Raw genomic sequence first — 25,499 nt, 5'->3', positions numbered from 1 at the left:
AGTAGTGCTGCAACTAACCTCTGTTTAGTTCTATAAATTATTATGATTATTTATAAGATTTTAATCTTTGCAAAAGAGGAAATTTGGAGAAAGAAGGAGAGATTTGGGCTGTGATACCTCAGGAAGGGTGAGCAGGTTTTGGGGGGGACCACCACTCGCAAATCAAACCACAAATCAACTGGTATTGGGTAGCCTGACTTGTGGAAGCAGTGAGGGCAAAAAGTGATAGGAAAGGAGGGGGTGAGGGAGTAATGATCGGGTGAGGGAGGGAGGAGGAGGGCAGAAGGGAAAGGAAGGAGGAGGTGGGGAGGGTCTAGCAACCACAAATCAAGCAGTGATCAGTTGCCTCACTTAGCGTTTCTGGAATGTTCCAGCCTATAGCACCTGCAGGGAGTGGGACAGCCTGACAAGTCCTGCCAAGCTCTGGAGGAATTCAATAGAGGGGGGGATGCAGGGAGGAGGAGAGGAGAGGGGGAGTAAATGGTTGTCCTTGCACCATTGTACCATGAAAGTCGGCAAGTTTTCAGCATAATTTTTGCACTAAAACCACCTCTAGTATCTCTAATAGCAGCAATATTGAAATATGTGATTTTATATACATACATATATATATATATATATATATATATATATATATATATATATATTGACTGTTGGTCTGATGAAACAAGCAATACGAACACTTCACCTTGTGCTTTGGGAAATTATAATGGCCACTTTTCACAATTTTATCACATTTAAAGCAAAAACGATTAATTGATAAGAAAATAATCATTAGGTGCAGCCCTACTACAAATCATGTACACTAGCCTGTTTGTAAACCATGCTATTTTGTTTTAGAAATCTAATTGTACTTTTTTTCCTGGCACTCATTGGTTTCTATTAATTTCCACTCATCTTCATTCATTTAATGTAATAATAACAAAAACTAATGCAAACTTGATGATCACGGTGATGATAGAGACCTCAAGGAAGTTTTAAGAATCTGCTAATTGATTATCAAATTACACCAAAATAAATGGAAACCAATGGGCATTCAGAACAGTAGGAAAAAGACATCCAAAAACCTAAAACTGCAAAGCAAGCATTCAGAAATGTCAGAAAAAACATGACATATATACATGATTTGTAAATGAACTTGCAAAAACACTGGTACAATCCTTTAAAGCTAAAAATGGTGATGTCTACCTGTCAAAAGAGGACAACAAAAGCATCATCCAAGCCATAATTTACAAAAATATCCATTTCTGCCATGAACTACGCCCACACAACATATCCAAGAGAGTCAAACTTGTTCTTAAAACCCTCATTTGTCACTAGACTCAGATTAAACAGTATGTACAAGTGTGTACAACCCATCCATATTGCATGCCAACTGGATCAAAACAAATGTAAAGAGTACATTTCTGGATGATTTCCTAACTTTCCAGGTTTGACTCCCTCCTCTCCTTCTCGTCATGCCTCCTCCCCTCTCCTCACCATTCCTCCTCACCCGAGTGTGATCTTTTCCCTGTGCCAGCAGCTGTCAGCCCTTACAGACACTTTGGAGCAGCTCCTAAAGATGATCTCTCTCTCTCTCTATGTTCACTGAAACATAATTTACAATCATGGAAGATAAATAAAAATAATACATAAATATAAGAACCAGGCTAAAAAAGTGAGCTTTCTAAAAGAATTGTTGTGGTGTAGGTTTGGGTTTTATTACTAACGATAAAACTAAAGCTAAATAGTCCAAAATAAACATATATTTTAAGATTTACTGTAGATTAGATTAGATCAGTTCAGTTAGCCTGAACAAACTGATGTTTTTAGCATCATAACTAGCTGGCAAACTCGGACAAAGCCTAGCTTCTTCTAGACATGCTAACTAGACAGTAAACAATAGCGAACAGGTACTATGGTCAGCTAGCTACCAAGCTTAACACAAAATTCAACCGTTTTTGTCCAAAACAGCCGCTGTTGCAACAGCCGCTATATAAGTTTGGAGGCACAAGAACTAAGGTCCAACAAAATGGCTGCCAGACTGTATTACATCAACTAAATATTGGTTTTATTTTAATGCATAGAGGTTATGCATGCTTAACAAGTACAGTTAAGTTAAATTTATGTTTTATACTACTAATTTCCAACAGCAAATATGTTTTGAAAGAAATGTAATGGCGCCTGGATTGCATCTTTTATTAACATAGGCTAATTTTTGACATTTTTGTTGAATGTATCTACAAAACAGTTAGTGGCAACATTTTTCTTTTTTTTCCCCTCTGTTGCAACTAAAGCATGTCTTTTTTATGGTATATTACAGTATATATATGACAGTATTATTCCAATGAGAGCTGCTGCTAAATGCTAACACTGTTTAGTTGCAAGGCTACACTTATGTGTGCAAGCCTCTGCACCAAATTTCTTGGAAAATGACAGGCAGTATGAACAGTAAAATATAAGAAACTCAAATACAAAATAATTCCAGTGTATACTTTCACCAAATTCAAAACCATTCATTATTTCAGTACATGGTACATTTATAAGCATACATCAAGATATATGACACTTCTGTATAACATTTTCTAAAAATTCTGGTGTTGTTTGCAGTGAGAGTGTCATAAACTAATATTTTTATGTCTGTAAACTGTACCTTGTACCTTAACCAAATGTTATCTTATTCTTGCTACAATGCCATCACAGTGTCATCTAGCAAGCTACAGTATTTCCACTGAGAGATAAACAAGTATGTGTGTGTTCAGTCTTATCTGATGACACTGACAACACCTGATAAAGACCTTTCTTGTGCTATCAGTGTACAGTAGCACAGCAACGAGAAACTTGACATTTTTGATTCAGGGCTGGACCACTGCCGCACCACAGCGATACCCACCCAAAGACACGGTTACAACGGCCCAGACCACCCAATTAACTCATCTGTCAGTCACTCAACCCCACACACACACGTATCCATCCACTCAGCCACCCAGTCACACACACACACACACACACACACACACACACAAAACACAAAACAACAGGGAGGTGGGAAGTGGGTGGAGGAGTCAATTCAAAGTCAGTGCAGCTCCATCAGCTATTGAGACACAGGAAGCTTTTTGCTGCCTTAATGTTCCCCGTCAGCATCTCTGTCACAACCTTACCATCATTTCCTGTCACTCAGCTGGTAGAGCAAGGCACTAACACCACTAGGGTTAAGGGTTTGATTCCCTCTATAGTTCAACGATAAAGTTCGGCACGAACACCACAGGATTAAGGTTGATTTTGGCCCACATGTGCTTGAAATTGCATGCAAATATGATATTATGAGCAGTTGTGGAATGTAGTACATTTTTAGGTACTTGTACTTTTGCTGAGTATTATCATTATATGCTACTTTATACTTCTATTCCAATACATATCAGAGGGAAATATTACTTTTTTCTTCACTTCATTTACTTTACAACTTTAATTACTAGTTACTTTCATTAAAATTAGCTCAAACCACAATAGTAAATACTACTTAGTCTCATATTAATGCATCAGGACATAATAATCCAATAATGAGATATATTATAACATGACACTCAAAAAGGCAGTTTTTCTGCATAATGAGTACTTTTACTTTTAACTGGCCACTTTAAGTATATTTTGCTGATAATACTTCTGTACTTTTACTTAAGTGCAATTTCTGAATGACTTCTGCTTGTAACTGAATATTTTTTTATATTGAGGCATTGCTACTTTAACTTAAAAGAAAAAGGTTTGAATACTTCTTCCACCACTGATTATAAGACACTTTGCATAAGAGATGAAATCTGATTTAGTGATTTTCAAGTTTTACTTGAAGACAACCCCATGAGTTTATGGAGCCTTCTCAAAACCAGTTTTATAAAGTTCGCCAAGCTTAAAGCTGTTATTTTAAAGTACTTTAAGAGTGAAATTTAAGTTTTGGAAGCGTTCACTCAACATCAGCTAAGTGTTGTGCAGATATTATGGAGATATAGCTCACACTTTTGATTCTCCTCAACCAAAAGTCCTACTAAATTAACAAGAAAGAAGCCATGTTGCCCCGTATCAGCCTAAATGACACCATCAAACAGCACCATTCCTCTTTCTTATTCTAATATGGGAGGTAATGGGCGTACTGCTGCATTGACCCTTCTCTTCACAACTTAACCTGACCCTTGTCATCACAGATGGTCAGTCTGTGTCTCAGTAAAGTATTATTTTAACTGCTCTGCATTCTTCTTCTGTTGTACATTTAGTTGATGTTCTTCTCCACAGCTGCACTTATACAGGGAGTCGTTGTTTTCAGCTATGTGCCAATCATTTTTCAGATAATCCAATGGATCTTTTAATGGCTTATTTAGCTTATGAAGTAAGATTTTCTCAACCCATAAAGGAACACTTACTTTAACCCCCTCTATATACTGTAGCATTTCTAAGCAGTATTTAAACCTTACATAAATCATAAACACACTGAAATGTAGTTGTAAGCAGATAGATCTAAAAGTGTTATTAATGTATTTGTCAACAACTACAACTTTAATTATATTACATCTATATCTATATTTTGTCATGGTTCAGTATGTTTTGTATGGAGTATAAACTTTGTATAACTGCAGAAAGTTTCCATATGAATCCTGTATAAATACATGACATTAATAAGTGGTTGCTACATTGTGGCTAATGGGTTCTGATGAAGTAAGATTTGGTAAAAAGACTCCACAAGATATGATAGAAAGCAATACAAGTGCATACATTGACATTGGTAGTTAAAGTAATAGTTTAGAGTTGAGCAGGAGTTAGAAAACTGGGTGAAAATTAAAATGAGAAGCTACGAAAAACCCATTTTTAGAGCACTAAAAATGCTCTCTGCCTTCAGACAGCCCTAAAATGAAGCCCTAGAAAGGTTTAAAGCAATTTGTGACTTTTGAGTGGTGTAAAGAAAGAGGACAATCCCTGTTTGCTTGCACTGTCTTGCTGCAGCATGTGTCCCTCAGCAGTAGGACGTCTTGTATAGGTGTGGCTTGGAAAAAGGCACGTTGCCCCAATAATCTCCTTATCCTAAATATTCATCAGCGAGGCGGGGTTTGAATTGCAAATGACTCTGAGCGGGCCCACTCAAACATGCACTGCTTTTTTCAGTCCCTCGGGCTACTTATAAAAGCAAACTTCAGACCAAATATTAAACAAATCACCCACATAGTTTAGAAAGTGTTTGACACAAACGGTGCAACATTGAACGCACCTGGAACTTAAATTTTCTGTAAAATGACATTAAAAAGTACTAAAAAAAAACACTGACTGAAGTGTGCTTAAAGTTTTGTAGAGTGACTAAAAAATATTCAGAAATGTGTCTCCTCGTGCGGCAGGCTGAAGACACCCACAGTGACGCAGGGAGGAATAAAGGCATGTAAAAGACCTGAAAGTCACTTTATAAACATATAAACGTGTAATTAATGCAACAAGCGGCAGCTGCGGTATTAAATTGCATTTGTGGACTCCCCGTTTGGTCACATTTGAGCCATTTAAGGTTTCATGAAAAGTCATCTCCAGCACTTCCACAGTCACAATGCAAAACATATTCAGCTTCATCGTTAGGGCTATCAGCTCTATCTGTGCTCTACATAAACCGAGTGGAGAGCCTCTTCACCTGGAGGAGTGTAATAGTAAACAAATGGGACTTACTCCATGCGTAGATCTCACCGCCACGGCCACTGCTATCACACAAATCCTGCCAGAGAAATAAATATTTTGGTTAGTATGTGTTTCCCCCCGGTGATTAGATGGCAGGTAAACTGCGCCGGAGCTCGGCTAATAATGTAGCCCACAGCCGAGGCCAGCGCTGCGGCTGCTTGCAAAGCCGAAAACTAACTTTAAAGAAATACATTTTAAGTGGGGAAAAGCTTACAGGAGTTTCATTTTGATCCGACTGGCAGAGGGGGAACCGCAGGTAGAGACTCGATTCCCTTGTCTTCACCAGCAAGGCACTTCAAACGCGCTCATCGACTGCTCCAAAAACCCCTGTCATCTACCCGGAGACAGAGCGAGAAAGAGAGAGATAAAGTAGTCCCACTACTGCCAAACACAACCCGCCTTTATACACACACACACACACACACACACACACACACACAGCTCCAAGCATTAAACCACAACCAGCACTGAAACCCTCTTTGTGGGTGATTTCTTTCATAAAATGAGAGCTTATCCAACTCACCAAAGTTGCAGCGGTGAAGTCGCTGCTGCGCTCTCCGGGTTGTTGCGCTTCAACTCAGCAGCGCACCACAGCAGCAGGAGAGGAGGGGCCAACACATGTCATTCATGCCTCCATACCTTCGGCTACAGCAGGAGATTTTACCCACGCACGCAGACCATTACCTCTTCAAACAGTCTGGTGCAGCAAAGGGGGACTCTTCAATCCCGAGGAAGCCTCTAATTGGTTTTAATCCATGAAAAAAAGCTAAAAATAAAGAAATCATTTCACTATTAAATATATTATAAAGATCTTTATGTCTATGATGCTCAATCATGAGTTTATAGAAACCATTCTGAACATGTTTATATGTTTGTCTTTACTGAATCCCCTTTGATATCAACATAATATCCCTAAAAAGTTAGTTTATCAATAATTACTGTAGTTTAAAGTGACTTTATGATTTCTGTTGGGTATCATACATTTGCAATAAACCTACAAACTGTTTTTGTTTTAACTTAAAAGAAAAAGGATCCTGCAAATATAATACAGGATTAATATAGCTCTTTGCTGTCATATCCATCTTAAGTAGGAGATAAAATTAAAAACGTTGTTTAAACACCTCTGTCCTGATCTCTGCTCTAAACATGTTGCAGACACTGAGTTACTCAAGTTGCAAACAGTCCTCTTTTAGCTCTTCAATGTTCTATTTTAGTTCAACTTGACCTGGGTGAGCCCTCAGCTCTGTTAACCACAACATGTTCATTTATCTACTAAGAGATTTTGTTGAAAGTGCACTCATGTTCCTGTTTAAATAACATAATGTTTCTTAGATGAAGGCATCCTTGTTCTCCCCTGCAGCTTGCTTTTGGCTGCAGTGTACCACAGGGATCCTTCCTGGGACCTTTTTAGTTTTGCACTTTGACAGTCTGAAGGCATATTATCTATTGTCATTGCTGCATGAATTAGTGTATTACTTATCCTAACTATATCCCCAACCCTAACCCTAACCCTAAGCCCATTATAAGGAGATGTTTTATCATTGTAGGAGTGTTACATTTATTTTACTTGTGCCTGTGCACCATGTAAGAATGTAGCACTAGCAGAGTACTAAATATTTTTTTAATTTATGAACTAATCTCTTTCAAAATCAGCAGGGGGAGGCACGTAGAAAAAGTTGTTTGCGGTTTGCAGTCCTCTCTCTCTTGTTGTCCCTTCACTTCCCTGTCGCCTACACACAACAAACTGCACTGTCCATGGTTCTGAAACAACAGCTAAGTGATAGTCACATGTATCTCTGACAATAATTTAGTTATTTTTGCTATTTTTCTAAAGCTTAAACAGAGGGGGCAAAATATACAACAGAGGGGGCTAAGCCCCCTTAAGACCCCTCTTGGTGTCGGGCACCACGACCTACATCCTTGGGATGCACAACTGCAAAAATGTCAAGAATAACACAACAAAGTCCAAGACTTATTTTCAGTGTGGTCCTAAATGTAAAGATAGCATAGATGTAAGAGTCAAACAAACTGACTCCAAGTCAAACATCCAAAACAAAATGTAAATTACACATAGAATTTTATGATGACCTCACACTTAAGCGATAATTTGACCATCTTTTTTAAATTTGTGGTGGTTACTTATAATTCGAATATGCAAAAGTAATTTATTCCAACTCTCAGTACCACAGAGCCTAAAAGAACAGATACCCGTGTTGGTATTAAACAACAAGTACAATTCAGCAACACTCGCTCTAGTCTGGTGGGCATGAGTTCCCCAAAACCTGCAGAAGTACATTTACTCAAGTTCTGTACTTAAGTACAATTTTGAGGTACTTGTACTTTACTGTACATTTATTTGACAGCTTTAGTTACTAGTTACTTTTCAGATTCAGATTATTAATACAAAATATAAATCAGCTAATAAATTATGATGTATTAATAGTCTGAAACTGGCTCTGAGTACAGTAAGAAAAGTGTGTAAGCCCACTAGAAAAAAGAGCTAAAACAAATAAAATCCAAGCTGGGAGTGAAACTTAAAACAGATCAATGATCATTAACTCCTGGTTACTTTACAACTGCAAGCCCCCATAATGACTCTCATCTGCCTTTGCGATGTTTTAGTACTTTCAGGACTTATTGTCATGGTCATTAAATATTTCATAAGAAAATGTCATTATCATTATAAGAAAAACAAATCTGCAACTGAAATGTCAGTACATCAGTTTCATGTTTGTTTTAAGACGTTTTTATGATTTCATCCATATAATTTGATTATAGTAAGTAACTTTATCCTGACTTCATATCAGCAGATGTGAATATGAGTTTTCCAGTTAATCTAATAATCCGCTTGCTTCAAACAATTTAAAAACAATCTAAAACGAGAAGAAGAGAATGATGTACTTTGTTTTAAAGTTATTTTCCCCTTTTTCCATTCTGCCTGCAGCATCCATTTGTCAGAAGAGGGTATTTGACCTTTAATAATGTGGCAGGAATGTAACATGTCTGGGCGTATAGAAAATGTCAAATAAACGTTTAATGTCAGACCTTTTTTGTGCAGCCTCAGGCGTTGGGTAGGATTGGGAAGGCTCGCAGGAATGAGGCACCATATCCATCCGCGAGGTCCTAACATTATTAATTGGAAAATCATTTAAAACAGAAGAAACAAATCGTCATGGCACACATTTATCGCCTCTTCAGAGGCAACTTTTGGGGCGCAAGTCGTGCAGAAACTTTATTTTAGGTGAATTATCTGTCTCGTTTATAGGTGCATGGGGGTGATATCAGTGCGCACTGAAATTTGGGAAGTAGATCCGGCTGAGCAGGTTTGCAAGTCGAGGAGAGAAGAAGTTAGAGAGGTGGACTGCAGAGGCGCACGGTGCCAGTGCCAGGACCACTAGGAGCCTCTGCCTGCGCAGCAACAGCCTACACGCCGAGAAGAAGAAGTGTTTTTCCTATTATTTCTATCTCACTGAGAGCAAGTGTGCTGGGGGGGGAGCAGAGCGATGACATGCGAGTAGAGAGCCGTAGAGTTTGTGAGTGTTAACGCAGGCGGACCCTTCTTTTATTCCACCCAAGATGAGTAACGACTTGAAGATCGCCGTGCCTCTGGTCCTCCTCGCCCTGTGCGTCGCGGTGCAGCGATCCGACTCTGCGGTAAGTGCGTTTAAAGTTTTTTTTTTGCACAGATTTAGAGCCTTCTAACGGCTTTCGCCCCGCAAGATAACCCGCACGAAGAACCCGAGAGACCTGCGGCTCTCAGTCAGCCGGCGCCGGGACACCACCGGCTCTCCCAGCAAGCTCAACTAAGGTTTATAAATAGAGAGGCTGCTTTACAACAAGTGCCTATCATTCTGCTCTAATAATAATCCGTTTTGTTGCAATAAAAATAATAACCGCGCAGTTGTGCCACTTTTACACATTTGTGCTGAGCTTTTGTGGCACTTTTTAGAGACGGGGACCCACGAGCACCTTCATGAGCTCTGCTTTGTAGTTTCATGGAAGATCGGACGGAGTTTCTGTCCTGTTCCCTGCGCATCACGTTTCTTCTTCCCTGTTCCCTGTAAAAGGAGGCAGCCTGTAGCAGCACGCCAGCCGCCGTGCGCTCTTCTCAGCCTGCATGTGTCTTTTCTTCTTGTTATAATTTCATAGATTCAGACGACATAGAAGCGCGGCGGCTCGAGTTACCTCCTCAACTTGCCCGCCTGTCTTCTAATTAAAATATTAAAGTTAACTGGTGACATTCCTGTTCTGTCAGTGATAACACAGTCTGCTGCCTGTCTTATCAAAGACATGTTGTGCGTGATTTAGTTTGGGCCAACCCAGAAGAGAGGAATTGGGATTAATTTTTTTTCAGCGTTTATTAAGGTGCATCTCCCCTGCAGGTGTGCTTTATGTTGACAGCACCAGGTTACTAGCGCATATTGAACTATAGATACATAAAATCCATCTTTATTGGTTGTTCTTGCTCCTCACACCCTGTAGGCTCAGATTATGTGCAGCCAGGACAGCAGAAACCTGACTTTAGTGTCTATTATCAGCTAACGTGCATTAAGGTGAACTTTCTCTTTGCACTTGAGATGTATTAGGAGCAGAGATCCAGGAGGGGTGTGTGTGTGTGTGTGTGTGTGTGTGTGTTTGTGTTTGCGCATACTTTACCCCTCTTCACTCTGCATATGTTTGAATTAGTGGCACCTTATCCCAGCTGCAGATCTCTAACTTTACGTCTTTGGCATCCCTGTGTGACGCAGCTGTATCATCAAACTGCGGAGTCAAAGTCATCAGTCAGTGGAGGCGTCTCAGTCTAATGAGTCTCATGTAATATTTCAACAGGCTGTGTATATGATGAATATTAACGCTTCATTAATAATTTATGAGGGCTGGTTGCATGCTGATGCACATGGTCCCGCCCACACACCAGGCGTGTCCAATCAGGCCTGCACACTTGCTGTTCATCAGTATGTATGGTATGAGCCTGTAAGTATAGGAGGACTTTTTATGTTCCACATCATGCAGGAGGCTTTCATATACCTCCATCTTGAAAAATACATTTGCATCCCATGTTTCTATGGCTGTACTGCACTATCTAACAGAGCAAAAGGTCCGTGTTTTTAGGCTTTTAACATGTAATAAAAATCACTTTTAGTAAGTTCAGGGTGAGGTCTAGGTCAGTCCTCGAGAGCCTCAAAGTTTACAGAGATCAGATGTGTATAAATAACAACCCAGGTGGCTGCCTACCCTGAGTTTATGCATGTTGTCTACAAAATATACAACTGAACATCTGAACTTAGAGACCTTTCTCTTGCTTTGCCAGTGGTGTGGCTGCAGCATAAAACAGATTCAATCTTCATATATTGGTGTCATGAAAGCTAGAAAAGTTAATACAGGACACTGACATTATTTGACATAATCAGGTGCACATCATTTGTTGTAGAATGCTTTTAATCTATTTCACTAGAGGTAAATATGGTTAGTCTATAACTAAGGATTCAAGATGCTCTCATAGTAGAATATTTACTTCCATGCATACAATTATTTCAATCAGTGGATATCTCACTGAGGAACAAAACCCTTAAATTCCTATAGAGAAGCCCTATAAACAGTCACTTATTGATGACTTTGAGCTGCGGAATAAGACTAAATTCTTGTTGTCATTCAACATAAGGATGCGCAGGATAAGACTGCCACGTTAGAACAATCACGTGCAAGAAAAGTGATAAGAAATGTAAAAAATGAAGAGGTTTAAGTTTCTGGTAAAGGCGTGTTTGTAGGTGTTGGTTCGGTGTTTCAGGTGTGTCTTGTTGAGGATAGAGTGGCTGTTATTGTTGCCATGGTGATGTTAAGCCAAAGGTGGAGGGGGTCCACTTTGTGCCGAGGAATGTGGCCGACCCCACCCTCTTGGAGAGGATGAGGATGATGAGGAGGAGGAGGAGGAGGAGGAAGTTCAGAGGGGAGAGGGTCAGAAAAGGAGGGAGAGTGAAGATGAACAGAGGAGAGCAAAAAAACATCAAGCCGAGGTTCATAAAAGACAAAAGTATTCAGCGTAAAAGTCCATTCGTGACCTTGGGAACAGAAGTTTGGTCCACTTACTGGCTTTCAAACACATCTCACAGCCTTCATCAGTGGAGTTTGCTCAGGCTGTGAGATGTGGTTGCAAAGCTTCGGGAAAAGCTAGTAAGTGGACCATTAGTTAAGATTATTAAAAGAGGAAGATGCAGGTGTTGTTGTCATTTTCTCTCTCTCCCTCTCTCTCTCTCTCTCACACACACACACACACACACCTGGCTTCCCTCACTCCCAGTGTTCCTGGTTATGTCCTAGCTGTAGCAGTGCTCTCACTGAGGCCCCCTAGTGGAGTCTGTGTGTATGACTCAAACCTCCAAATATTTCCTCTGGAATTCAGCTTGCCTTTATTGTCACTGTTCACTAAAAAACATGTATCTCCAAACATGGTGAATTTTTAAATATAAATGAAGTATTAACTTTTCATTTATGCTACTATGTAAAACCGTCGTATTACAGCCCTTTAAAATCCACTTGATGACTTAAAAAATACATTTTCACATTATGGCTGTTTTTTTCTTATAGTTCATGTAAAGTTGACATTTGGAGATACGTGGTTGTCACAGGACAGTGACAACAAGGATAACAGGGATGAATCTGCACATAAATTCAAAGAAAACACTTAAACTTGGCTCCTCACACACACATGCAGAGGGCCTCTCTATATTCAGTTTGTAATCATTAACTTGCGTCTCATACATGGCTGTTTCAGAGCTATTTGGTCGTGTGTGTGTGTGTGTTTGTGTGTGTGTGTGTGAGTGCAGTTTAATCCTCGCCCCGATATGAATCTCCTGGCTCCATCTCAGCCAGGTGACGGAGTTCAGCAGTAATGTATACCTGGAGGTTTTCCTTTGAACCCGCCATGCCGTGCAACCACAAACACACTTAATTTGATGCATGCTTCCCTGTGCATGGATATACACACACAATCACCCAGAGCCTCACTGCTTCCTCCACCTTTCACGTGACCCACATCCCAGGTGGAGTTTGGAACAGGGAATCTGTCTGCTCTCTCTGTGTGTGTGTGTGTGTGTGTGGTGAGGAGGTTTAGGTAGCCATAACATCCTCAGACTGATAAATCTGTGACCTTAGCTAAGGCTGCAGAGCTGCAGCTTCCAGTGAAAGAGTGAGAGGAGCCACATCCTTCGCCGTTATCTCTCATCTTGTCATGTCTATAGTTTGTTTGTTTTTATGATGTTCTCCTTTTCCTCTCCTCTTCATCCATCTGTTGTTCTCACTGTGTCTCCCTGAGCGCAAAAACACGAAAGAGTAATAACTTGTCCCTCCTGGAATTTGCAAGATTTAACATAAATTCAACCAATCTGCAATATTTGGGAGTTGAATTGTAAGAATTCTTGCCAGTGTAGCGGCCACCACAGTTTTATGCTGAAAAATAATCCAATCCATAACCACTTTCGTAAGAAAGTAAGAAAAAAGACTGAAAAAAATCTAGCCTCAATCTCTACAAAGCTCCTTGTAACTAGGGTAGGACAAATTTGTCTTCTCAGGCACTGCTTGCCCCCAAACTTTGTATCACGTCTCCTCCAATTCACCATTTTTTAAGTTAACAAACTAGAACTATTCCTAATCTAATAGTTAAAACAAGAGCTGCAACAACTGAACAGTTGATTGAAAGAGAATTGAAAGAGAAGTAATCAGCAACTATTCTGATGATCATTTAAGTCATTTTTCAAACAAAAATACCAATTATTCCCTCGTTCAAGCATCTCAAATGTGAGAACTTGTAGCTTTTCTTTGTATTATATGCGAGTCAACCTGAATATCTTTGGTTAAAAATGGTTGGTCGGACAAAACAAGCAGTTTGAAGACGTCACCTTGGTCTTAAGGAAATTATACATGCATTTTTCACTATTCTCTGACATTTTACAGTCCAAACAGTTAATCAGTTAATTGAGAAAATGATCAGCAGTTTAACAGATAATGAAAATAATTGTTAGTTACAGCCCTACTTAAAACTAACCATTTGGTTTATGGAGTGTGATAGCAGCACTACACAGCCTACCGTTGCCTTACAGACTAAATTCAGGGGGTAAAAGTCCCCAAAGTGCATTTAACTTTCTGGCTTGCAGCTACCAACAGAAATGCCCACAGACAGGGTATCCTTGATATCCTTAGAGATTTTCTGTCATTTGTTATGTATCAAGATTATCAGTAACTTCATTAAACAATTTACTGCTGACTTGCAATTGTATTACAGCAATGTATCTTTAAATAATACAAAAATTGACATGTATTCTTTCTTCTCTCAAACTTATACTGACTTTTTTCCAGGATACCTCTATCGTCCTTTTTTGACCCTCCCACCGTCTGTATCTCCCTCCCTCCCTGTCTTTTATTTCCCCCCCATCTCACTCACGTCCCTTCCCTTTGTGTCTGTTCTTGAAGGCAAATTCCATCTTTATCTCACCTGCTCCGAGAGAAGGGCTCCTTAAACAGGCAGCCAGGCGGGCAACAACTCTCAAGAGACACACGTGCACACATATTTAACTCCTTTATATAGTTATACATTATAAAGGAAGGTGGCTGTACTTTGTGTGTACATATGTGTGTGTGTGTGTGTATGTTTCCTGGTAGAACTCACACTGGGGCGTCAATGAGCTGAAGATGCCATTAGATTTAACAGGTGGACAAAAGTCTATGAGAGCTAACGGCAAATGTTTAGACAGCTAATTACCCTTATCCAGTACTTACACTCCTCCTGCTCTTCATTTACCTTCTGACTCATTCTCTCCTTTTACAGCTGGAAGAAGCAGTACTGGAGTAGAAGTTGAAGTAGTGACAGTAAAAGATATAATAATAACAGAATAGAAGTATAGTAATAGAAGTAATAGAAGCAGGAATAGTAGCAGTAGTAAAAGGAGATGTAGGTGTAGGTGTGGAAATACTACTAGTAGCAGTTACAGTAGAAGTAGCAATAAGAGTTGCAGGAGTACCACTTGTTTTACAACTAGTAGTAGCAGTAGTAACTGCAGCAGTAGCCTGTTGACCTAGTTGCAGTAGGTGTAGTAATAGTGGCAGCAGCACTAGAAGTAGTAGTATTAGTGGTAGACGTTGGAGAATGAGCAACAGCAGTAGCTGTTTTTGTAGTAGTGGTAGGAGGAGGATTAGTAGTTTCAGAGGCAATAGTAGCACCTGTAGACATTGTAGTTGTAGTAGTAGCGGCAGTAGTAGCTGTAGTATTAGTATTAGTAGTAGAAGTCACAGAAGTAGGTGTTGCTGCAGTAAAATGAGTTACAGCAGTAGCAAGAGTTGCAGTAGTAGTGGTACAGTAGGAGGAGGAGGACTAGAAGTGGCTACAGTAGTAGTAGTTTCAGTAGTAGAATAATAGCAGTAGTAGTACTAGCAGCAACAGTAATAATAGCCGTCGCAGTAGTTGTAGTAGTAGTAGTTTCAGTGGCAGCAGCAGCAGTAGTTGTAGTATAGTAGTAGAGATAGTAGTAGTAGTAGTATCAGCAGTACTAGCAGTAGTAGTAGTAGCAGTAGTCTCAGTAGTAGTTTAGTAGCAGTAGTAGTACCAGCAGCAGCAGTAGCAGTAGCACTGGCAGAAACAGCAATAGTAGTAGTAGTACTTTTAGTGCCAGGTGTAATAGCATTAGTAGTAATAGCAGTAGTTTTAATAGTACAGTAGTAGTGTAGTGGCTGTAGTAGTAGCAGCAGCAGCAGTAGTGGTTGCAGTAAAATCTATAGTCATAGTATTGATCTTAGAGATTCCTCTACTGATCAAACAAGTGAATCAACACAAATCAAACAATTTGGACATTGATTTTAAGTTTTTCTTTCTTTCTTTTAAAAAATGATTTAATCGTCATCCTCTCTTGGTTTTCCTTTCCACTTGGGTTCTAATCTCATTTAATCTCTTTGCACAAGCTATCGTTTTCTGTCACTTACACTCAAACCCCATCGCCACCCCTTCTGCCTCCCTCCCTCCCTTCCCTCTTCAGTGTTAAGAGGAGGGTAAACATGGTGTGTTTGTTAGAGACTTCTTTATTTACTCCCCCCACCCCCATCTGCCTTTCTATCTATCTATCTCTCTTATTATATTTTCTCTCTCATCACCGCCATGTAGTCTAAACCTATTTTTACTTTGTTACAATCCACAAAAACCGTAGTCGTGTTATTCATGGCTCCCCCACATGACAGCAGCGGTGAGCTTTAACCAGTCTGTGTGCTTTATGTGAGAGACTTCAAGTTTCTTGAAATCTCTTTGGGGTTATAAAAGTCAGGAATCCCTGATCTGGAGGGTTAAACAGCGGTTACTTAAAGGTTTGAGCAACCTTCCTTTGAAGAGCATTGAGAATATCCAGATTAAAGCAGAGCCCCTTTGTGGATTTGGGCTGAATTAGGTTACAGATTATGGTTAAGGAGACTTGGTTGGATTCTTTGAATGTATCGCATATATAACTGATCCTTTAAATCCCCTTGTTCATACTTACTGCCTTTCATTTCTTTAAACCAGCAGCCATTATATTTAGTCACTATGTTGGACTTCATATTTTGGCATGTTGATGGCATTAATCAGAAATTTCTGTTTGTAAAACTTCAATGAAACTTTACTTTCTTTGATTAACAAACATAATTACTTGTAGTAAAAGGAGGCTTTTCCTTAGTCTTACAGCTATGAGGAAGAGAGGTACTGTTTTCTACCCATCATACATCCGACCAGTATATATAGTTCTTCTCCACTGCAGGAAGCTAACCTGTAACCTGGGGCTTCCCATAACCTGAACTTGTGAGGCTTTGGAAGCAGGTTTGTCTTCACGTTTCCACTTTATTTTTATCAGAAAGTTTCAGGTACAGGACAGACAGCAATCACTGATATTTTAATTGATTTTATTTCACGTTTGTGAACATGAAGTACCAGTTTATACACCAACAGAGTATCCAGGCCAACACAAGCTAGTTTGTGGTACAAAATTGCATCCAGCAGATCAAATCACTTTGCAGTTTTTTGGTTTGCTCCACTGCACACATTGTGATCTTTTTTTTTTTATGTAATAAGCCAGATGCTAAGAAACCTTCTGGTACACCTTTTGGTTTGTAACCAATGACTTCCCAAATACTAATGAGAGCCTTGACATCTTCAGGCCCTCGTGCCCTTGAAGTCTTCTCTCTTGTAAAACCAAAACACACTGTTAGAAAACACTTCCAATAAAGCGTAAATCTCAGTTTTGTGCGGCTCTTCTAAATAATGCTAGATGAGTGTTGAATGGGCTCTTTGCTGCCCCTAGTGGTTTGCTCCATCACTAGTTGCAGCAGGTGTTTTCTGCTCTTCAGCCACAGAGGGCAGTAATGAGCGGATTAAGGCTTTGGCGAAGAACTTCCCGACTTCCGATGAAGAGCATTGCACAGCTGGTTCTCTACGTTCTTCAATGGAAAGCATCCAGGACCGTCCAATCCAAACCATTTGAAAAAAGTGGCACTTGGTGTTATGACCAGCAACTGTAAACACCATTTTACTTTTTCAGCTTGTAGTAGCTCATTTGAAGCTGTGGTTAGATAATCTTTAATGCTTGAATTTGGAGATAGACCTGCTGATTATGTAGCACTTTGAATATAGTAAATAAACTCTTTGTAAAATATCCTAAACTGGGTGTAAACTGCACCCAAATGTGCGTCTGTATCTCAGTCTGTATCTGTTTCATCTTGTCTGACTCTTATTTTACAAGATATTTCCTTTGATCTTTTCACACTGTTTCAGACTGTTTTTCTTTCCTTAAAACCAGCAGAAACACTACAGAGCTTTATGTGGGTTTGAATCTCGTTCTGGGTCTGTACCTATCAGTATGTCTGCCAACAGAAATTTGTGTTTCCAGACACTTGTTTGTCTGTTTGCAAGATTTGGTCTTGGGATCAGCTTTGGTCTTTAGTGTTTTTTTGTTAGTTAGTTTTTTTGCATTTTAGCCAACTACTATGTTGTATTCATGTGCTAATGGGAAAATCAGTCATCTGGAGTTCAACTTTAAACATCAGACACTGCTGATTCATGTACTATTTGTCAGATAATCCAAACCAGAAGATGAACGAGGAACAAATAAACCACTACGGAAGCGGCAGCTGTGCAAGTTGAAGAATCATTTATTATAGAGTTTTGGCTTTAGAAGTAGGGCAGTAAGGACTTTTTCCTGTGAGCAACTTTTTTTTTTCTCTTGTAGTCCGTGTGTGTGTGTGTGTGTGTGTGTGTGTGTGTGGCTGCAATCCAGTGGGCTACCTGACAAGTCCACCTACACAGAGCAGTCACAAGACAAGCCATCCTCCTTACCTCCCTCCCTTTCTTCTTGTGTTTTCCTGACCTCTTTTCTGAAAGAACATTATCTCTTTCTATCTTTTTTCTTCATCATGCTTCTCCATTTTTTCTCAGAAAAGGAAATTTTGCAGTCCAAAGGAAACACAAAGCGCTGTTTAGGGACAAAGTGAAATTTGGGTAGAAGGAGGATTCAGATCTGTGAAAGAAACAGACATTTAGCTTCAGTTGGGAAGCAAAAAAAAACAACCTAATAAATACATACAGAAGATGAGGGAATATAGGATTGAAATGCATTACATATTTCTCCTCGAAACAGGAGCATTTATTGTTTTGCATTCTTTCTTTCTGGAGAAATGAAGGGAGGGAGGGAGGGAGGCGAGAGAGGGAGAGGAGTGTTAATCTGTCTGAGATTAACAGGCGGAATATACAGTTATGTGTTGTACAGCTTCCCTGACAGCAGGCTAAAGTACTTTTTAACAAATATTTGTGAATACAGTCTGTCCCGAGCTGACTTGCCTCGTCTTTACATCATTCAACTCCTTTTTATTACCATCTGTTGTGCGTCCACTCCCTGTCTCCTGTTACTGCTCTAGTCTTGTATCTTCCTCTCTGCGTCCAACCTCTTCTTTTAAAGATGGAAGCTGAATGTAAAACACACCTTGTTGTGTCCAGGTCTTTTGGTATTTCCAAGCTTTTTGCTCTCATTTCCATTTTCCTCACTCGAGGGGCTCAAAGTGCAAATAGTAAAATGCGGCCGCACTTCCTTAGGAGACAGTTCGGATTTCACTCAAAAGTTTAGAACATTTTGAGCAAATTTCTTTTTCAGGACACCAATTCAAGAGTTTTGTTGGATTATCGACATGAAGAGTTTAGGTTTGCCTAGAAATATAAAGTTATATAATGCATTTATTAGAATTCTGAAGCTGTCGCTCATTGCAAAACAGTAACCCGACTAACCAATGAAATGTGTGGGGTTTTTGGTGTAGCTGACACAAACTATAGACTTCCAACGGCATCATAACCCACAAGTAAAAACAATTTTACTCATAAGGAACGGGACTATTGACATGTTGATTGACAGCGAGGTCCACAGTGGGTGCAACACCTGTCATGAAATAACCCTTTTTGAAATCCATCCTCCTCATTGTACCTTCCTCCCTTCTCTCTGCCTCCATCTTTAGACTCCCCTCTATCTGTTCATCTCACATGAGCCGCTGCAACCCCATGTTAGCCCGAGAGAGTTAGTTTGTGGCTGCGTATAGATGAAATAATGAAGTCATCAGAGCTGCTTCAGAGAGGCAGACAGCTGTTTTGACTCACTTCATGCAACTGAACACACACACACACACAAATGATCCTCACTGTGGCTGAATCGACCTTAAGTAGCATGGGAAGGCGTCTGGTTCTCTCTTGTTCTCTGTTTTTCTCTCTCTCTCTCTCTTGTTCCCTCACTACTTTAATGCTCTCTCTTCCATTTTGGGCACCTGTTTCTTTCATCACACTACTGAGGAGGAAGCAGGGCTTCCCCAAAAACCACATGGGAAAAAAAGTGGGCCGATGGTATGAGTGAGTGTGTCTGTGTGGCTACTGTTTCTTACATATTTCAGAGTATAGAGTTACCACGTTGCCTTTTATATACTTGTCCAGACGAAGTCTTTCAAAGTAAAGGACGAGCCATACAAAAATATTTCCTCCTCCCTTGTTCCCTTCTTCACTACTCGCCTAAAACGGTCGAGGTATGTTTACATTTTCCTGACAAGGACCTCTTGCAGCCTCAAGAATTACGACTCTTGTCTCCCAGGAGCAAAGGTGAAAGCAGCATGATGTTGTTGTAGCACTGCCACCTTTTAGGAAGGAAGGTGGGATGGACGGATGGACATTCTTTTACCCATGAACACGGCTGTTTCCTAACTGTCTGTTAACCTGCATTACCAGATTTGTCTGCCACTTGGTGGCAGCAGAAGGAGCTGTAAACACAACATCTGATATATTATTTTACTAAGCTTTTATGGAGGCAAACAGTTGCCTATTTACACATCTAGCAGTTACAAAGCAACATTAGCTTTCATTTGGAGTTGTGTTTGTGGCCACCTGATGAATATAATATTTAGCTCTGTTGTTGGTCTCCACCAACTCCTAAGAAAAATATCTTGCTCTGTAGCTTCTAAAGGCTCTAGGCCTGCATGATATGAAGAAAATCTGCGATGTGCGATAACTTTATTGCGATATGACTTGCGATAAATAAACAAATATTCAAGTGTGTACATTAGCTATGCCGTTACTATGTCAGCCTGGTTGTCTTTAAATTCAGGACAGGATTAGAATTGAATATTTTAAAAATAACTAAATGTTGTTTCTAGAGCAGCAACAGCAAAGTCACTATATAAACTCAATTATTTCTCACGTCAGTCAGTATCAGTCCTTCCTCCCGTCCTCTGTCCTCCTCCCTCTGCTGCTGCAGTGATTCACCTGCAGGTACAGCTGGCAGAGGGAGGAGGGGCTGGTTTGTCTCAGCCAGCAGTAAGTTTACAAGAATTTGCTAATTTTAGGGTACGTGGCAAACTAAGATAAACAGTTAGACTACATGCAGACGGCTTCGTTTTAGCTTGTTTGTAAAGATTCACTAATAGCCGAGCTAGTGCGCTGAGCTTGTGTAAAGCATATGAGAGACTACGGACAGAGCAGATTAAAATATCGCTCTCACTTGTTTATGCTTGTTGAACAGGTGTGTTGGCTTTTTACTCGCTAAGGTTTTATTGCACTTACAGTAACGAGCGTAGTTGTCCTCAACTCAAGTAATCTTCGAGTTCTCTTCACTTCACTGTCTCCACCGCGGCTCTGCTGGCCGCTGTGCGTGTGCATGTGTGTTGTGCATGTTCACATACATAGTGATTTGATCCATTGTTTATATATAACTATTAATTAGTGCAGCTTTAACCAAACTTTAACCATAGGGGTGGCAGACTGAAAATCAGTCATACTTATCATTTTGGAAGGCAATTACAAACAGTCTATTTTGTTGTTTAGTTTGGAGGACTTGTAGTTTATTCTCTTCCATCAAGTCAAGTCAATTTATTTATTTATATAGCCCAAAATCACAAATTTGACTCTAAGGGCTTATTCTTAAACTTTCATCCTTTATTTTTTACTGTAGGTTTGTCTGAATGATTTTTCCGCTACTTCCTTCTGTGTTTCTATGTACTCTTTTTCTTCCCTTTCACCTCTCTGACTCTGTTCATAACTGTGTCTATTTCTTTCTTTGTCTCTTTCAAAGTCCGTCTCCATGTCCTCTCCTTCTTTTCTTTCCTTCACTCACTTTTCCTCTCTCTACATCAGATCAGAGTCGGGTCAAATTCTAATAATTTGTTCTGTACATACAGTAGTCACAAATACTGTTTGTACTTTACACTAAGCCGTATACCGTACATACCTGTGTGTCAGTCTGTGTGTGTGTGTGTGTGTGTGTGTTACTCAGGTGGACTGGTCTTAGTTAATCCCAGGTCAGTGTGCTGGCTGGTATGCGACTAAGCCTTTAGCATGCAGTCGGAGGATAATGTTCAGCAGCAGAGCAAGGTGCATTATGAGGTCTCTGTTGGAGCATTTTTCACATTGCTGAGTGACCCAGAGGGAGGCAGGAGACAAAATCACCTGATCCAACGCTTGTTTCTACATTAGTTGTTTGTTTATTATTATTTATTATTATATTGTTCTCCCTTTTATTTTATCTTTTATTTATTCCTTTTGCCTGTAGTAACTTTTTTTGCGGAGTTTTTAGGGTTTAGGTTCTGTTCATGTTGGTACTTTGTTTTTGAAGTACTTGTTGGTGTTAAATCTCCCATAGGTGTTCTAGCGGTTTCAGATCTGGTGACTGGGAAGGCCACAGCGTATGATTGACATAATTTTCATACTCATCAGCTTATTCAGTGCATCTGTGTTCGATATGTTTCTCCACCCTTTTATTCAGGTTTTTCCTTTAATTTGTCACCTGTTTGGATGTTGTTGAGTGGTGATACAAGGCAGGTTTTAAATTTGAAAATATATTTTTCCCTTTCTCGCTCTCTTTTGTTTGTTGAATATCCCTTATCGGCATATATTTGTACATAGTGGGTAAAGGAAAAGGAATAAAATATATGTATTTTTTACAATATAATTAGTTGATGTAAGAAAAAATAAGTAGTGTCATTGTGTGAATGCATAAGAGTGAGACAATGATTTCTTGAGTTTTCATGTCCACTTTTGTTTTTCCATCTTTATTGTCAACATAGCGCAATACAGAATGAAATTTAAAATATGGGACAAGGCATACCTTCTTTTTATTTTGGCTTGTGTTTTTGCTTGTACAAGTGTGTGTCCGTGTGTGTTTGTGCATGTCAACACTGGATGCATGGCATTCCTTGTCTCCTCTAGACAAACAGACTCCCACCGCTCAGAACAACGGGAAATATCAGACATCTGTCACAGTACAGAAAGAGAGAAGAGAGAAGAAGAAGAAGAAGAAGAAGAAGAAGAAGAAGAGAGGGGTGGAGGGACAGAAAGGCAAGGTAGAAAAAGAGAAAGAGAGAGACATTTCTAGACTGAAAAAGAAAAAGGAAGATGAGAAAGAAAGATAAAGTAAGATAAACTGAAGGAGTTGAGGTAAGAGGTAAACAGGTAACAGAGAGAGGAACAGTTACCTAACCTTGTGTTTGGTCAAGAAAATATTAAAGGCAAACATTTGGACAGCCATAAAGCATTGAGGACCTCTCCTGTCCCCTGATTTAACAAAATATAACAAAATTGATTCTAAGTTTTGCGCATAGAGTGAAATATTTAATGAGGTCCATATTTTTTGTTAAAAACTGACTTTGCTAATTGTGTTTAGGTGACTTTCTAACTCGCTTTTAAAATGTATTAAAAAAGAGGAGTAAATGCAAATTTTTTGGTTGAGAAAATTCTGTCTTAGGCTAAAAAACACGCTAAAAAACATCAACTTATCTAAAATGTGCATTGCCACAAAGCTTGTTAAAGGAGCTATATGTAACAATTGGCCACCTGTCGAATTCATACTCCAAACAAATTGGGGGCAGCATGTTAACTTACCAGTCTAGAAGAAACGTTGCGAGTTCAGCATCAAACTTCATCCCGTTACTCGCCAAGAGCTGTCTCCAGCGGTGGAACGCAACGCCAATGTTAGCTCTTATTTTGCTTCTATTTCTATCACTTCATTCTTTGCCTCCGAACGTGGTCTCTTCTCGGGGCAGCGTTACTTCTTCATCCTCTCATGTTGGACTGAAGGCAGACTGGACGCTACAGTGACTCACTATCGCCTCTTGAGGTACAAAGTGGTATTACAAGATGGCCAGGCTAGCTGGTTAGCATGCTAACTTGAGTTGTCTCTGCAACACAATACATAGACGTCTTTGACATGGCGTCACAACTGATATTTCTTTCTGTTGATAATTGTAGTTAATTTTTGAATGCTTTAAACTAAAATACTTACATATAGCTCCTTTAAGGCCGTTTTTTTTATTGTTGTTGACCTTTTGGATACATGTTTTTTAGTGGACAGTAAAGATAGGCTACTAAATGGCTGAATATCCACAATATTAAATCTAAAATGCTTAAAGCTAATCTGGAGAAACTAGTCTGTCGCTTTGTTTAGCACAAACAGCAAATGTTTTGTCCATTTTCAGGTTAAAGTCATTCATGGTTCCCCTTTTTCACTTTTTCTCCTTTTTTAGTGCAAAACCAATAGAAAGCTGCACAGTTGAATTGCACTGTAACGCTCAACATTTCAGCTGCTGCACCCAGATGTGTCTCTTTTCTTTGGAGGCTGTTTTAAGTGAGGATATTTAAGAGAAATGTAGGCAGGGCAGGAACCTGCTGTGACCTGCCTCTTCACAAGATCAGATCAGACACCGAGGACCGGAGAAGCAAGAGAGAGCATGTTCAGCTGTGAGGATCTGAATCCAACTAGTGCTGGAAAACACAGTCAGCAACTAAAATGTAAATGTAACTCATTCATAAACCAAAATGAGTCACAGCAGTGAAAAATGTAATGTTATATGTAAGAAGTTATGATCAGTATTTTTGGTGCACATGTACTGTATGTGCATGACACAATAAATAACTACAGACATGATTACATGATTATATCAGCCTGTGTTCAGTTAGCATGTAGGCTTTAGGTCATACTGACAACCAAAGCAGCTTGCTGTGACAGTAACAGTTAACTTAAATTCCTGGTTTGCCCAGAATATCATTAAAATCATTTTTTTTTTAATTTAAATTTAGTCTAAAATCTTTATTGTGGCTGAAATGTATTTTACCTGCATGCTTCCTGCGCTTGTTACCGCCCTCATGTGGTGAACACCTGTGACTACAGGTGGAGAGGTGGAAGCATGGTCTGCACAAAATACATTGTGGCCAAAAGTATTTGGACACCTCTGCTTGCTAATGTTTGTATACTTTTTGCCTGTGGTTGATGGGGTTGATCATATAAATAAAACATATTAAAATACTCAGAATACCATTAATATAAAAGAGAAGCTAAAAACAATTAATAAATACTAAGGCGCAAATGGTTTACACTTCAGGAGTCGAATAAGCATAACATATTAAAATGCTCAAAATGCCACAAATAATTAAAAACGTAATGTTTAAACATACTTTTGTAAGTGATTCAGCATAAAAAAACTTAGTTGTTTATCCCACTTTGCATCATAAACACACTCTATCATCAGAACTCCAAATCACAAATAACTTCCACAGTACTGAGCTCAGAGCAGTCATGTGTTTCCCTCCTCTCTGTCGCACAGTTACAGTATCAGGACATCCTGTGCTATCTTGTTTCACATCGTGTTTACAGCAGAGGCTCCTTGGTAAATATTACGGTTAGGCTGTGGCTCTTCCAAACAGTGATACACCTCCAGTATGCTGGTTTCCATGTTTATGGAAGCATGGAGCAGTTTGCTGTTTACGCAAAGGTTTAAACACATGTATTGTGTATATTTTCTTGAAATATTCTTGGGATTGATGTTTTTAGCCAAGATTTTTTTGGTGTGATAAATCCCTCGAGAGCAGACGAGTCGTGTACAACAGGAGGTGGTTACAGATGTGAACATGGTTTCAGAGAGCAGCTGGACTGATGAGACACAGACTGAGACAAAATTAGCCTGAATTGAAGGTAACTTTCAAAGGAAAGCTAAGGGATGTCTTTAAACATAGATACATTTGTTCTGCTACCTCATTTCATGACCGCTGGACTGAAACCAGAAAAAGGTTCATGAGTGTATGAAACAGACTGGTCACACCCCTGTGCTTTGGACTGTTTGAGTTCAAAGGAACAGTTTGGACCGCACAGATCTGTCTGGGTTTTTTTTTTTTTTTTGTGGTTACAGTATCTGACTGTGAACCTGAATGCATCCCCAAATCTTCACACAGAGCAAATCCCACAGGCCCTATCTTAGCGTGATTTTAAAACAAATTTAGAAAGTGAAGGCGGTAAGCTTTCCCT

General features: G+C 39.5%; 2 protein-coding genes across 10 annotated transcripts in view; one reads left to right on the top strand and one right to left on the bottom strand.

Annotated features, from left to right (window-relative positions):
* The window catches only part of col4a6 (collagen, type IV, alpha 6), a 133,776-nt gene extending 127,416 nt beyond the window's left edge, over positions 1–6,360 (bottom strand). For all 5 annotated transcript variants that reach the window (XM_044183470.1, XM_044183469.1, XM_044183471.1 and 2 more), the window contains exons 1-3: positions 6,203–6,360; positions 5,894–6,013; positions 5,671–5,716 (exon numbers count right to left, since the gene is read on the bottom strand). In XM_044183470.1, the coding sequence (XP_044039405.1) occupies positions 5,671–5,716; positions 5,894–5,904 (57 nt within the window). In that variant the 5' untranslated portion in view covers positions 5,905–6,013; positions 6,203–6,360. The remainder of the gene's footprint in view (positions 1–5,670; positions 5,717–5,893; positions 6,014–6,202) is intronic.
* Positions 6,361–9,021: 2,661 nt separating this feature from the next.
* Positions 9,022–25,499, top strand: part of col4a5 (collagen, type IV, alpha 5 (Alport syndrome)) — a 60,870-nt gene continuing 44,392 nt past the window's right edge. For all 5 annotated transcript variants that reach the window (XM_044183479.1, XM_044183476.1, XM_044183478.1 and 2 more), the window contains exon 1: positions 9,022–9,333. In XM_044183479.1, the coding sequence (XP_044039414.1) occupies positions 9,256–9,333 (78 nt within the window). In that variant the 5' untranslated portion in view covers positions 9,022–9,255. The remainder of the gene's footprint in view (positions 9,334–25,499) is intronic.

Source organism: Siniperca chuatsi, linkage group LG22 (assembly GCF_020085105.1).
Source record: "Siniperca chuatsi isolate FFG_IHB_CAS linkage group LG22, ASM2008510v1, whole genome shotgun sequence".
Lineage (NCBI taxonomy): Eukaryota > Metazoa > Chordata > Actinopteri > Centrarchiformes > Sinipercidae > Siniperca > Siniperca chuatsi.
Note: the sequence above shows the minus strand (reverse complement) of the source record. Positions and strands in the feature narration are given on the sequence as shown.